Raw genomic sequence first — 15,890 nt, forward strand, 5'->3', positions numbered from 1 at the left:
CTATTCTCTGACCTTATCTCATTAGACCCCAATGGCATTATGAAGGCAGACATTAGAGATAAATTTCGGGAGGTCCATAGGGAATTTGATGAGGTCTTCAGTCCACAGTTTAGGGCTATAATGGCGCTCTTGGCCCCTTCCAAGCAAGGGTAAACATGGGGCCTGTCCAGCCACCTCAGCGGAAGGGAAGGGTCCCGCAGTACTCCAGAGGCCAGCTGCAGGAACTGCAGGCTCAGTTTGATGCGCTGGAGTCACTTGGTGTTTTTCGAAAGCCCGAGGACATTGATGTCGATGTGGAATATGTCAACCCATCGTTTCTTGTCAAAAAGCCTAACGGGGGGTTTCGTCTTGTTACAGCATTCGCCGATGTGGGCCGTTATAGCAAACCCCAACCGTCGCTGATGCCGAATGTCGATGCCACACTGCGTCTGATAGCTCAGTGGAGATATATCATTGCGACAGACCTCACCAAGGCATTCTACCAAATTCCACTTTCCAAATCTTCTTTGAAGTACTGCGGGGTGGTCACGCCATTTAAAGGAGTCCGGGTGTATGCCAGATGTGCCATGGGTATGCCCGGCTCAGAAACCGCATTAGAGGAGTTAACCTGTCGCGTGCTTGGCGATCTTCTTCAACAGGGACAGGTGGCCAAGGTCGCTGATGACCTGTACTGTGGTGCCGATACCCTTGAGGATCTTCTTGCAGTGTGGAAAAAGGTCTTAGTGGCCCTCCAGGCATGCAATCTGTGCTTATCTCCCAGTAAGACGATCGTTGCCCCAGTCAAGACTAACATTTTGGGGTGGGTCTGGAATCAGGGTACTATTCGTGCCAGTTCGCACCGCATTTCAACATTGGCCTCGTGCACCCCTCCTGCGACTGTTAGAGGTCTGCGGTCCTTTATTGGTGCGTATAAAGTCCTAGCTCGTGTCCTTAAGGGTTGTGCGTCGATCCTTGCCCCCTTCGACAACATGGTCGCTGGTGGTGAGTCGACCGCTGCGGTTGTGTGGTCAGATGAGCTCCTCCAGTGTTTTCATAGGGCTCAGCAGGCGTTATCTACTAGTTGCGCTGTAACAATACCACGACCTGATGATCAACTTTGGATTGTCACCGACGGTGCTCTTAGGGATCCAGGGCTAGGCGCGACAATGTATGTTATGAGGGGGGAAAAGTTGTTGATCGCCGGACACTTTAGCGCTAAGCTTCGCAAAAATCAGATCAATTGGCTTCCGTGTGAGATTGAGGCCCTAGCTATAGCCGCTGCTCTGAAGCATTTTGGTCCATATATTATTCAGTCATCACAGAAGGCGTGTGTGCTCACTGACAGTAAACCATGCGTACAGGCCTTTGAGAAGCTGTGTAGGGGGGAATTTTCTGCGAGCCCACGCGTTACTACTTTCTTGTCTACTGCAAGCCGCTTTCAGGTCTCTGTTCGTCATGTTGCTGGGGCTGCTATTCTCCCTTCAGATTATGCTAGTCGCCATGCTGCACAATGTGACAGTCCGGCATGTCAGGTGTGTAGCTTCGTCCGTGAATCCATGGTCTCTGTCGTGTGCCGTACTGATGTTGCCGACATCTTGCGGGGAGCTCAGAAGTTGCCCTTTGCCAATAGGGCCACATGGGTGTCTATTCAGGCTGAGTGTCCAGACCTCCGCAGGGTACGCGCACATCTTTGGCAGGGTACATGCCCTTCCAAGAGAGTTACCAATGTCAAAGATGTGAAACGGTATTTGAATACTGTTACCTTAGCAAGGGATGGGCTGTTAGTTGTGCGGCGTGACACACCACTGTCAAACACAACCAAATGCATCGTTGTTCCAAGGTCAGTACTGCATGGGTTGCTTATGTCATTGCACATTAGGTTAGACCACCCCTCGGCTCACCAGTTGAGACTTGTCGTTGGCCGGTACTTCTACGCGCTGGACTTGGATTCAGCCATCCAGCTTACCAGTAAGGGATGTCACCAATGTGCTGCACTGACTAAGTCTCCTGTGTTCGCAGTGGAGCAGTCCAGCTGTGATCCACCTGAGACGGTCGGGTCTACTTTTGCAGCTGACGTGATTAAACGTGAGCGCCAGCTCATCTTAGTCGTTCGTGAGTGTGTGACATCCTTTACAGCTTCCTTGTTAATTGATGACGAGCGGAAGGAGACATTGCGGGATGGTATTGTGCGCTTGTGTATTGGCCTTCGTCCGCTTGATGGCCCCTTTGCTGTAGTTAGAACTGACCCAGCACCAGGTTTTTCAGCACTGGCCAAGGACACAGTGTTTGCTCAACACAGGCTGGCCATTGAGGTTGGCGATGCTAAAAATATCAACAAAAATCCGGTGGCCGAAAAGGCCATCCAGGAGCTACAGGGCGAGATTTTGCGACTAGAACCACACTGTGGGATCGTCACGCCCTTGCTGTTGTCTCGGTTAAATAGCCGTATTCGGTCAAGTGGCATGTCAGCCCATGAGATGCTGTTGCAGTGTGATCAGTTCTCTCTCGAACAGTTACCGGTGCATGACCGGGAACTGATTGCGTTGCAGCATGCGCAACGCCTGGCTAACCACCCCCACAGTGTTAAAGCTAAAGCTCCACTGAGTCGGGGTGCACTTAGCCTTGATATTTGCCCTGGCGATCTTGTGTATTTGTATAGCGACCGTAACAAGTCACGGGCTCGAATCAGATATCTTGTGCTTAGTTCAGACGGGATGTGGTGCAACGTCCGTAAGTTTACGGGTTCCCAGTTGCGGTGTGCTTCTTATAGGGTTCGCTTAACAAATTAACAAGCCGTCTCCGTCGGTTTCCCGACAAGTTAAAGGATTATGAGCTGCACTAGATGGGCTGCCTTCATCTGTATCCTTGCTTTGCTTTAAGGAAGTTGTGTTGATGCTTTGCATTGGTATTCTGTAAGGGTCCATAAGGACCTGCTGTGCTGTTGGCACCAGCGTATGCTTGTTGTTGTGTTGGCCATCGCCATTAAAGGCTAGACTAAACTATTCTCACGTGTCAGCGTTCAATGTACCTCAAAACTAACAATGTACACACTAGCTCAAAACTAAACAAACAGTCAAAAAATATATTTAGGCCTAAATTTAAGATTTATGTATTTGAATTGCTTCACATCTTAATCCTCTTTGTCCTATGTTAGGCATAATGTAGCATTTATTTCAATTGCATATAATAATTTTCATGAATTTTGATTAGTTTTAACATAAACTACATATGAAACACTGCATTCCAAAAAAGAATGGCATAGTTTATGATTAACTATTTGCATCTATTTGATTTTATTTAAAAATCATATTTTTAAAATGCATTTATTTATGCATAAATCTGTTCATTGTGAAAACAATAATACTTGTTCATTTAAAACCAAGTAAAAACATGGTTAAAAAGTATGAACATAGTTAAAATATGACTAGCTGTGGAACAAGCAATATTTAATCAGTTGAAATGTATGAGATTTAACGATATGATTAATTATTTGATGATAAATATATAAAGCTAGTAATTGTGTATTTAAAACATTTTCAGATTAATAGCACTATTACAGAAATTTGACCTCTTTCAATAATGTATGACTGACAAATATCAACAAGCATCAGATTAAGTTTATAAGTGTTTATGTTAAAACTTTGTCATCTGAATAAATAGAAAATTTAAATGCAATTCAAATACATAAATCTTAAATTTAAGCCTAAATATGTTTTGAGTTTAATTTCACACATTTAAGGAGAGGTCTTTAGATTAAAGGTTTTTAACATGAACTGAGTTACGTTGTCCAAACTTTGGTTAACTGTACTTTCTGATGCGTCATCACCCTTAACTGTGGTGAAATCAGTGTAACCGATCGTCTTCACTGTGTGTGTGTGTGTGTGTCAGGGCTCTACGCTTACTTTTCTTTTTAGAAGCGCTTGTGCTCCTAATTTTAAAAAATGTAGGAGCACGGTAAAAAAATTAGGAGCACCTTCTAATCAGTAATCAAAAATTCTGATAAAAAAAATTAACCTTCCCATTACGAGGTGATATTTGACTCCTTAAAGTGATTTACAGGGAATTTTGTTTTTACCTTTGTAATGGCATTTTTCTAACTTTATTAAAAGTATGTCATCTTTTATGTCAAATTTAAAATATATATATTTATAAGCTTTTTAACATTTCTAATTAAAACAACAGAATAAAAACAAGTAGAATAAGAAGTAGAATAAGAATAAGTTACCAATCAAATGAAATCAGTATTTAAGAAATAAATTTGTGCTACAGAGTTGGCACAGAAGAACACACAAGTGGCTTGTAGGTGTATTTTCAGACGTTTAATGAGGCTCAGAGGTCGCATGAGTGCAATTAAATTCATAAATTCATGTTGAGGTTAATGTTTTAAATATAACATTTTGAATATAGAAATATTAAATGATTTAAATAACAGAAAAGATGCTTTAAAAATTAAACTAAAACTGCCAGCGCTGCAGAAACACCTAAGTACGTTAGAACCTTTGAAGCTCCCTCAGCGCAAACACAAATATGCTGATCGGGTCAGTCGCACAGGTGCTCCTAAATATTATTTCATGATCATGACCTAATGCGACTGAAATGGTCACACTGTAGAACCCTGTGTGTGTGTTAAGGTTCTTACCGTTTCTTCATGAGCAGCACCACGCCGAGGAAGATGATGACGAAGAGCAGTATTCCTGCGATGACGCCGGCGATCTTCACCGTGTGGTCGGTCTGTTTCTCCGGCTCCACTGCGTTGGGTTTGTGCGTCGCCGCGCCTGAGATCAACCAAAGGTCAAAGGTCATACAGAAGATTGTTTGAGGCAAGACACTACACTTCATGCATGGCTCAATTTAGATATTTTGATCTATTTTGCTTCCATAACATGTCTTCATTCAGACTAGTGGAAAGAAAACAATGAAAAAGTGTTTATTTTATTGCACTTAATCCATTTGCATCTGTAGATTTCTGATACAATATATATCTTTAAAAGTTTTTTTTTCTCCACTTTAGTAACACTTACATACACCAAACTTAGAGGTTTATTCCTCTCTATATTCTGAAGGTTTTTACCGAGGGGTTTGTTCATATATCATTCACATTGATTTATTCAACATTTATTACTAAAAACATGGTAAAAATGCAAATCTTTGAAGGCAAATGAGTTTTTTCCCCCACTTCAGCAACACTTATAAATTCCAAAATTTAGAGTTTTATTCCTCTCTATATTCCGAAGGTTTTTACTGAGGGGTTTGTTCATATATCATTCACATTGATTTATACAACATTTTACTCCTAAAAACATGGTAAAAATGCAAATCTTTGAAGGCAAATGAGTTTTTTCCCCCACTTCAGCAACACTTATAAATTCCAAAATTTAGAGTTTTATTCCTCTCTATATTCTGAAGGTTTTTACTGAGGGGTTTGTTGATATATCATTCACTCTGATTTATACAACGTTTTATTCCTAAAAACATGGTAAAAATGCAAATCTTTGAAGGCAAATGAGTTTTTTCTCCACTTCAGCAACACTTATAAATTCCAAAATTTAGAGTTTTATTCCAATCTATATTCTAAAGGTTTTTACTGAGGGGTTTGTTGATATATCATTCACTCTGATTATACAACATTTTATTCCTAAAAACATGGCAAAAATGAATTATTTTCTGTCTGTTGACAGTATTTTCTGATTTGTGGAGTGATAAAACGAGAAATATAGAATCCCATCAGTAAAAGCCTTTAAATCTAATATTGTCAACAAAATCAAACAAGAATTTTGATCCTGGCTTTATCCAGTGTTCAGATTTGTTCTGGAAATGTCTGCAAATCAGTGCATATTTGATTAGATAATGCCTCATTTCATATTTAAACATAACATTTCATTGTTATCTAATATCATCTATATGCTGGTGTACGATTGAAAGTGTGCATTGATCAAATAAAATAGAGCAGCAGATATAGATATTAAAAATGTACAGAATACTGATGACATCATTTCCTGCTCAGGGATGGGACCAGAACCCTTAACTTCCTGCTTTAGTAGTAAACACAGGAAATACAATTGTGTTTATCCTTTAATTCATTCAGGTTCCAGGATTTTCTCTCTTTGTTTGTCAGTGAATGTGTTTGCCGAATCTGAAGAACCACATTCATCCACTGATATAATCAAACCTTACAAATCTTGGGTCTGTTTTAACATTGAATATAACACACAATCCAATAAATGCAGCTCATGCACATCAGTCTGATAATGACAGAGAGAGTTTGTGATGACAAATGAAAGAGATATGTGTGTGTTTAAAGAAACGTTTGCCTGAGAGACTTTATGGACTTAAAAACATCTAAATTCATGTTTAGCATCATACGTTTAAAAAAAACTCAAACAATGGGTGCAGATTTCTTTCCTGTTTTGACACACTTTTTACTAAAAGAGGACATTGGGTTGGTGGAGGCTCATTTGGTTATTATCGTTAACTAAAACCATAAAAAACTTCGAAATAATAAAAAAAAAAAAAAACTGAAATAAAATATAAAAAAACCTTAAACTTATTTTATTTCACCTAGTTACCAAGACAACATTTAGCATTTTCATTTGGTTTAACTTAAAGTACTAAAATAACAAAAACTAAAACTGATATAAAAATGAATAAAAACTATATAGACATATTTTTAAAAAAAATACTAAAACTTTTAATTAAATTAAAATGAAGATGGAAAATTGAACAATTATTTCAAAATATCAATAACAACTATCAACAATACAAAAATAACATTGATCCTAGAGAGAATCTGATTGGTAAAAAAAAAAAAAAAAAAACTTGAACAAGATGATGTCATCAGCGCTTCATCTCTGCTAATATTATGTTAGAGACAGACTCAAATTCATCCACACACACATACAGTGAGTGAGTGAGTTTCTGACCTGTTAGCTGATTGTCTCCAGCGGCTGGAGCGATGCGAACGTAAGGAGTGGTGAGCTGCGTCACCAAGATAGCAGCTGCAAGAACAAGATCCACACACATGCAGAAAGACAGAGATAGAACCAGTGTGTGTGTGACAGAGAGAGAGAGAGAGAGAGAGAGAGAGACAGAGGAGAAACAAACAGAAGAAAGAGAAGAAAACAAGCAGTTACTGAAAACCTGCACAACAGACACTCAAAAGCAGAACATGCAGAACTTCATCTTCATACATGCTCGTTTTTAATCCTGGGTTGTCACGTCTCTCGTCTCACACTGCTCTTACTTTAACCTGGATTAGTAATTAACCCTGGGTTAATGTTCTTATTTGCATGTTTACAAGGTTAATAACATTGACTGGACAAGTGATGCATGTGAACCATTTCAGAAACCAAATCAGGCTACAACACTAACAGCATCTGTTCAGTCTGTCACTGCTGCGTCATGCTGATTACATGCACTATGTTATGTGTAAAATTAATCACATTTTCAATGTCTGCTTGCATAAGTTAGAATGCCTACCTTTGGTAGCGACACGGACACAGTCGATTTTTGTCTCCTGAAAAACAAAAATACATACAAAATATCAAACATCTGAATGATTCAATAGAACAAATAATTTACGTTGGCCAACATGTGCTGCTTTTAAATGTGCTTAAGAAATAAATATTGATTAATTAATTGATTGATTGATACACAGAGATATTCATCATCATCCTCTGTGATCTTCTAAAATTAATTGTGCTAAAAAATCTGTTGAATATTAAATTATATTCTTAATTGAATTTATATTATTTTATATGCTTAATTGTGTAAATATGCACTTTCTCATTGACTGTTCATTGTGTATCTTTAAAACATTTTTGAGCTCTGGAAAGGTTCCATATAAATTAAATATAATAATAATAATAATAATAATAATAATAATAATAATAATGTTCATAGTAATAATTAGTTGTAGTATTAATAGTATTATTATTTATGGTAACAACAATACTACTACTACTACTACTAATAATAATAATAATTATTATTAGTAGTAGTAGTATTAGCATTATTATTTGTGGTAACAAAAACAACAACAACAACAACAACAACAACAACAATAATAATAATAATAATAATAATAATAATAACAGAACCTCTCCAGAGCTTTTACAGTAGTGAAAAAATTAAATAATAATAAATATTTATTATAATGATTACAGTATTAATTATAATGCTGTTTATTATTATTATATTACATTTTATTATAATGAATAAATTACATTCTACTAATAATCTGTTGATAGAAGTGTATCATGTGCATCAGATGATGTTCACTGATGAAGTTCCAGTGGCTCCAGTGTTTTCTTCAGGAGTAAATAATGTTTTACTCTTGTCAGCAGAATGAAAACAGTCCAGTAACTGGTTCTGCTGCTGCATGACTCCAGTGATGTATATGCTGATATATTTTCTATGCCTGCTAAGCAGCTGCGGCATTAAAAGTGCATTTCAGCCAAATGCTGTATGTGAGCGTTCAGTATGAGCACCTGGAGCACGACTCGCTTTAGCGCCTGTAATCAAACTAACGTCTGACATCAGTCTTCAGCTACACAAACACCAACAACAAAGCACCGCGTTCTGCTTTATTACTGCTGTTCTTTAATATGCCGACTGCTGTGCTCTCTAGTTCTGTCAGTTTATCAAAGCCAGCATACTGTTATGGCACATAAACGGTGTTTCAAAAGACTGAAACTCTTGCTAGAGCTTTAAAACTACATCTGTTAAAATTACCACCATCCTTTAGGTCTTTCTAAACAGCCCAACAACCACCTAGCAACACAAAAGTAACCTCTCAGAACACCTTGGCAATGCACTAGCAATGCCCTAGCAACCACCAGAACCTGTGCAACAGTCTAGCAATGGCCTGACAACTGCCTAGTAACCATCCAGAACAACCTACCAACGCCCTAGGATCCACAGAACCTGTGCAACTGTCTAACAATGCCCTAACAACACCCTAGCACCTATCCAGAACAACCTAGCAACGCCCTAGCATCTACAGAACCTGTGCAACTGTCTAACAATGCCCTAACAACACCCTAGCACCTATCCAGAACAACCTACCAACGCCCTAGCATCCACAGAACCTGTGCAACTGTCTAACAATGCCCTAACAACACCCTAGCACCTATCCAGAACAACCTACCAACGCCCTAGCATCTACAGAACCTGTGCAACTGTCTAACAATGCCCTAACAACACCCTAGCACCTATCCAGAACAACCTACCAACGCCCTAGCATCCACAGAACCTGTGCAACTGTCTAACAATGCCCTAACAACACCCTAGCACCTATCCAGAACAACCTACCAACGACCTAGCAACCACCAGAACCTGTGCAACAGTTTAACAATCTTCTGACAACTGCCCAGTAACCATCCAGAACAACCTAGCAACCCCCTAGCAACCACCAGAACCTGTGCAACAGTCTAGCACCCATCCAGAACAACCTAGCAACACCCTAGCAACCACAGAACCTGTGCAACAGTCTAACAATGCCCTAACAACACCCTAACACCCATCCAGAACAACCTAGCAACCACAGAACCTGTGCAACAATCTAGCAATGTCCTAACCACACCCTAGCACCTATCCAGAACAACCTAGCAACACCCTAGCAACCACAGAACCTGTGCAACAGTCTAACAATGCCCTAACAACACCCTAGCACTTATCCAGAACAACCTAGCAACAACCTAGCAACCACAGAACCTGTGCAACAATCTAGCAATGCCCTAACAACACCCTAGCACCTAATCCCCTAGCAACTGCATGCATCCAGAACAACCTAGCAACACCTTAGCAACCACCAGAACCTGTGAAACACCCTATCACCCTTTTAGAACAGCCTAGCAACACCCTAGCAACCACCAGAACCTGTGCAACAGTGTTACAATGCCGTAGCAACTGCCTAGGAACCTTAACATCCCAGAAATATCCCAGAAATCACACACACAACCTGCAAATTAATTAATTAATTTCCCACAAAATATCTAAAAATGCATGAAAAAATAAAAACACTAATTTACCTGAGAAGCAAAACTGCATAGCATATTAAAAGTTGTTTTCATAGCCTGTATCTTTAATGCAAGTGTATTTTGTCTGACTGCACTGGCAGAGTGCACAAAGAACTAGGCTTAATATCTTATGCAGTCAATTGATCTTATTATAAGGAACTTTAGATGCTTTAACTGGAAAATTAGACACAAACACTTATTAAGAACAGGATTTTTTATTTTTTTGCAACAGCCCTGAACATCTCAGCAAATGTTATGTTTCCCAGCAAGCATTGAGTGTTTTTCTAATCTTCAGCTTGTCTTACACTGTATGGTGGCATTTAAACACACACTTCCACCTCCAGCCATCCATTAGAGCCTAAGATGACCTTTGACCTGCTGAACGAGACTCACGACAACATAAACAAACACTCGTCCTGCTATTATAAAGAAAAGCAAACACAAATGTGCATTTAGCAGCACATCCTGACTGCACTGAAAGGCCTGACTTAATGAATTACAGCTCTTGAACAGACAGACACGAGGGCCGTCTCGGTAAGTGCCTGTCTGCATCCATCAGGAGGCTAAAACACAGATCCTCAGTCAATTAGGACATCAATTACAGCCGCCAGCTCCTCCTCTGCCTTTTACAGCAGCACGACTGCCAATCCAAACGGCGTGATTTCTTTAAAAGCATGACGAGAGGTGAGAGAGAGCGATGCATTAAAGGGGTCATCGGATGCAAAATTCACTTTTACATGTTGTTTGAACTGAAATGTGTCTTGGCAGTGTGTGGACACAACCACCCTATAATGCTAAAAATCCACCAAGTGTTTTTTCCAAATCCCGAGAAATGATAACCCCTTTTTCAAATCAAGCCGATCTCAGATTCTTGGCTGTGTGAGGTCACACAGACCCAGGCTGCTCTTTGTTTATGCTTTGTTTCTGAAGGGAATGCGCCCCCTGCTCTACGTTAATGCGTCTATGTTTGCGCAAATCATTCGTGATCCAGCTTCACCTACAGAAGAAGTGAGCATAAGTTTTTTTAAAGAATCTTTGCAAATCGTCTTTCCTAATAATGTGCTAGTTGGCGAGTTCCGCGGCTAAATGCGGCTAAAGTCTCAGAGAACGGCTCGTCACACTGCAAAAAATTATTTTCTTACTCAGTATTTTTGTCTTGTTTTCTTTGAACTGAAATGTGTCTTGGCAGTGTGTGGACACAACCACCCTATAATGCTAAAAATCCACCAAGTGTTTTTTCCAAATCCCGAGAAATGATAACCCCTTTTTCAAATCAAGCCGATCTCAGATTCTTGGCTGTGTGAGGTCACACAGACCCAGGCTGCTCTTTGTTTATGCTTTGTTTCTGAAGGGAATGCGCCCCCTGCTCTACGTTAATGCGTCTATGTTTGCGCAAATCATTCGTGATCCAGCTTCACCTACAGAAGAAGTGAGCATAAGTTTTTTTAAAGAATCTTTGCAAATCGTCTTTCCTAATAATGTGCTAGTTGGCGAGTTCCGCGGCTAAATGCGGCTAAAGTCTCAGAGAACGGCTCGTCACACTGCAAAAAATTATTTTCTTACTCAGTATTTTTGTCTTGTTTTCTAGTACAAATATCTAAACATCCTTGAATCAAGAATCAAGATGCATTTACTTGACAGGTAAAATGACTTAAGATATTAAGTCTTGTTTTCTTAAAAAAAATATCAAAATTTTGTTAGTTTTTGCTTAAAACGAGCAAAAATATCTGCCAATGGGGTAAGAAAAGTAATCTTAATTCAAAGGCTAAACAATATTATTTTTTTTACCCCACTGGCAGATATTTTTGCTCGTTTTAAGCAAAAACGAACACAATTTTGATCATTTTAAGTCATTTTACCTGTCAAGTAAATGCATCTTGATTCAAGAATGTTTAGATATATTTTTACTAGAAAACAAGACACAAATACTAAGTAAGAAAATCATTTTTTGCAGTGCACCGTACGGAAGAGAGGGGCGGGGTCAGCAGAGCTCATTAGCATTTAAAGGGACATGCACCAAAACGGCTAGCTGTGAACAGAGCTGTTTTTGACAGGGTAAAAACAGTGTTTTTTACACTACCATTGAGAAATTTTAACCAAAGTATGTTATAGACTTTTCATTAAGACCTTAAAGAATCATATCAACTTGTGGAAAATGGGCATCCGATGACCCCTTTAAGTCAAAGCGAGGTAATGCGAGCATCACGCGTGACACTCAAAACAAAAGTATTTTTCTGACTCGACTGGCAAATATTTTTTCTGGTTTTAAGTATAAACTCACTTAATTTCGATCAATTTCTCAGAAGGCAAGATTTGATAGCATTACATCATTCGCTTCTCCAGTAAATGCATCTTGATTTAAGGATATTTAGTGCTGGAAAACAAGACAGAAATACTGATGAAGAAAATCTTTTTGCAGTGAATAAGTGCCAAATGCAAGTAAAAACCAGTCTTTGGCATGCAAATAAATACATACATACATCTGGTAACTTTCTTAGGAAATGCAACCTCACATGGTTTTAATGTACATCTGAAGTTCATTCTGAGCTCAGTTTCCTCTTACAGTAGCTACATTTACATGCACTCAAATAATCCATAATTGTATTGAAAAGCCTTCATGTCAACACATCAGCCGATATGATAGAGCTCCATCCGAATGCACTTTCAAGACCTGAACTATTCCAAATTGAGAAATTTTAACCAAAGTATGTTATAGACTTTTCATTAAGACCTTAAAGAATCATATCAACTTGTGGAAAATGGGCATCCGATGACCCCTTTAAGTCAAAGCGAGGTAATGCGAGCATCACGCGTGACACTCAAAACAAAAGTATTTTTCTGACTCGACTGGCAAATATTTTTTCTGGTTTTAAGTATAAACTCACTTAATTTCGATCAATTTCTCAGAAGGCAAGATTTGATAGCATTACATCATTCGCTTCTCCAGTAAATGCATCTTGATTTAAGGATATTTAGTGCTGGAAAACAAGACAGAAATACTGATGAAGAAAATCTTTTTGCAGTGAATAAGTGCCAAATGCAAGTAAAAACCAGTCTTTGGCATGCAAATAAATACATACATACATCTGGTAACTTTCTTAGGAAATACAACCTCACATGGTTTTAATGTACATCTGAAGTTCATTCTGAGCTCAGTTTCCTCTTACAGTAGCTACATTTACATGCACTCAAATAATCCATAATTGTATTGAAAAGCCTTCATGTCAACACATCAGCCGATATGATAGAGCTCCATCCGAATGCACTTTCAAGACCTGAACTATTCCAATTGATAGGAAAAAGTTAAGCACCTAAACACTTGATTTCAAACATTCCTACTGTACATGTTCATCAAAGCCCGTTATAATATGACCTCTGCTTACATACATCTTACTTTTTACAAACTGGTTGCATAATGTTAACACATAAATGTAAATGTAATATTTTAATCTTTTTTTTTAGGTAAAGTTGAGTCATTTTGTTGTTGTTTTCTGTCATTTTTAGTTTTTTTTTTTTTTTTATATATCTTTATCATTTTTATACATTGTTATTTCGGTTTTTGCTTTAGTTATTTTTAGTACATCAAGCTACACTAAATTAAAATTAAAATTGCACTGCCAGTGCAAAATATCTTAACATTCTGAAATCAAGACACATTTATTGGAGAAGCAAAATGACTGAAGATATTAAGTATTGTTTTCAAAAAAAAAAAAAAAAATTCTTAAAATGAGGAAAAAATATCTTCCAAGGAAGCAAGAAAAGTAATCTTGTTTTCCTATTGAAACAAGATTAATTTTCTTACCCCATTGGCAGATTTTTTTCTTGTTTTAAGCAAAAACTAACATAATTTTGATCATTTTATTTTTTTCCAGAAAACAAGATTTCATATTTTAAATCATTTTTATTCTCAAATAAATGTATCTTGATTTAAAAACGTTTACATATTTGTACTGGAGAATTATTTTTTTAAGATTTCATATTTTAAATCATTTTTATTCTCAAATAAATGTATCTTGATTTAAAAACGTTAAAAACGTTGTACTGGAGAACATTATATATATATATATATATATATATATATATATATATATTCAGTTTTATGTTACATGACAATAAATATTGTCAAAAGGTTTTGAATTGTACTGAATTCATTTGATTTGACAGTCAGGTATTGATTACATGCAAATGTTGATAGAACTACTAGGCTACTTAAATATATATCACACTAACAAGTTAGACATTATGATCTTCCGGACCTTTGCTTCAAGAAATTTTCTCTAACTGGACCTCTTTAAATTTTAGTTGAATACCCCTGATTTAAACAGTTGATTCATTCAGGAACGAAACACTCATGTTGCTCAGAGACGCAAAACAGCGTTGTGGCTGTGTTTGGAATTATTTGTGTTTGCCAAACGTGGCGTAAAAACAGGAAATATGTTGTCTAAAACGTAAGTTTCTTAATTAACTTCTTGTTTATTGAACTGTTGTAAAAAAAATCTATATCACATTTGTAATTAATGATAGTAATTTTTGGAGAAAAAAAAGCACTCTTTGTGTGAAATTGATTAACTATATGAAGCGGTATATATATACGCATTTTCTGCCCCCATGTCTTGAATTTGTGATCATCCTAAATGTTTTTTAATAGACTGAATCGTGCAGTGAAAGAATGCAATCTAAATGCAAGCTCTTGTAGGGGTGTTTTGAATGGTTTTTGCAAAATACTCGATAATGTCAAATCGCACATAGTTAAAACAACAAATTACGATATTAAATCGCAGACGAAATATAATCGCACACCCCTACTTTCCATTGATTAAAATGTTCTTTATAGTGAATTATTAGAATGTTTCTAAGAACGTTTCACTGAAAGGTTCTTTGGGAAATGGCATCTCTATGAAAACCCCCTTTTGAAACCTTTATTTTTAAGACCGTAGCTGGAGAGAGAAAGAGACGGTGATATGGAGGGGGAGTGGCAGAGCCTAGCCGGTTATAACCGGCCCTCTTGACTCCGAGGAGCTTGCGGTCCCTATAGTACAGTTACAAAAAGACAGCTGGGTTTGCCTGTTCAAATACATCCTTTGGTTTTCTATTAGTCTTTGTCATTTGCACCCAGCTCTAGCGGCTTCATTTCAGGACTGAAAGGTCTCAAAGGCCCAACAAAGGTCATACAAAAAGCAGTGCTTAGATGATGACAGCAACACTGAAGCTAAAAACAACAAACAAAGGAACAAAGACAATAAAGGGCCGGGCGGCATGATGGTATAATACGGCTTGACAGTAGAAATATATCAACCGGTAGAGATTTTTGCTCCATTGTTTACAGATGGATATATTTGTGCGACTATTAGTGGGCAGGATCGCTTTACGTAATTTACATGTGAGGGCGACGAAAAACGTGGAGTGAAAATACAGAATGTGATATGCCCAAAAAAAGACAAGGAAGAACTTAAGCAACATTATTGCCAAGCTGAGTTTAGTTGTTGCCAAGTAATGATTCAACCTGCGCTTTAATATGATAATGCAGTCACATTTGTGAGTATTTCATATTTCACAAAGTGGCTCATCCAGTCAGATTTCAGAGTGGAGACTGTTTTGTAATATTATTTGTAACTGTTTTTTTTTTTCAACTCGAGTTTCTCTAAAGCTGGTTTGAGGCACTTGTGTAAAAATGCTGTAAAATGAGGATGCTGTCATAAATAGATTTTCTTTATCAATTAACTTCTAGTAACTAAATGAAATCAACATTTGGTGTGAGCATCCTTGTGTTTGAAGCAGCGTTTGCTCTCGGTGCACTTGAGCGGAGTTTCTCAGGAGCTTTGCAGGAGGTTTCTAGAAGCATCAGTTCTTCTGGATTGAGTCTGTCTCAGTTTGTTCTGTTTCTTCATGTGACTC

At 37.8% G+C, this 15,890-nt stretch overlaps 1 protein-coding gene across 1 annotated transcript in view; it reads right to left on the bottom strand.

The window, feature by feature from the left end:
- Positions 1-15,890, bottom strand: part of LOC107712392 (receptor-type tyrosine-protein phosphatase mu) — a 251,734-nt gene that overhangs the window by 72,690 nt on the left and 163,154 nt on the right. Inside the window, exons 13-16 of the mRNA XM_016517630.1 lie at positions 7,456-7,492; positions 6,900-6,974; positions 4,619-4,754; positions 2,184-2,208 (exon numbers count right to left, since the gene is read on the bottom strand). Coding sequence (XP_016373116.1) covers positions 2,184-2,208; positions 4,619-4,754; positions 6,900-6,974; positions 7,456-7,492 — 273 coding nt within the window. The remainder of the gene's footprint in view (positions 1-2,183; positions 2,209-4,618; positions 4,755-6,899; positions 6,975-7,455; positions 7,493-15,890) is intronic.

The sequence above is a fragment of the Sinocyclocheilus rhinocerous genome, unplaced genomic scaffold (assembly GCF_001515625.1).
Source record: "Sinocyclocheilus rhinocerous isolate Xijiao unplaced genomic scaffold, SAMN03320098_v1.1 scaffold1830, whole genome shotgun sequence".
In the NCBI taxonomy this organism is placed as follows: Eukaryota; Metazoa; Chordata; class Actinopteri; order Cypriniformes; family Cyprinidae; genus Sinocyclocheilus; species Sinocyclocheilus rhinocerous.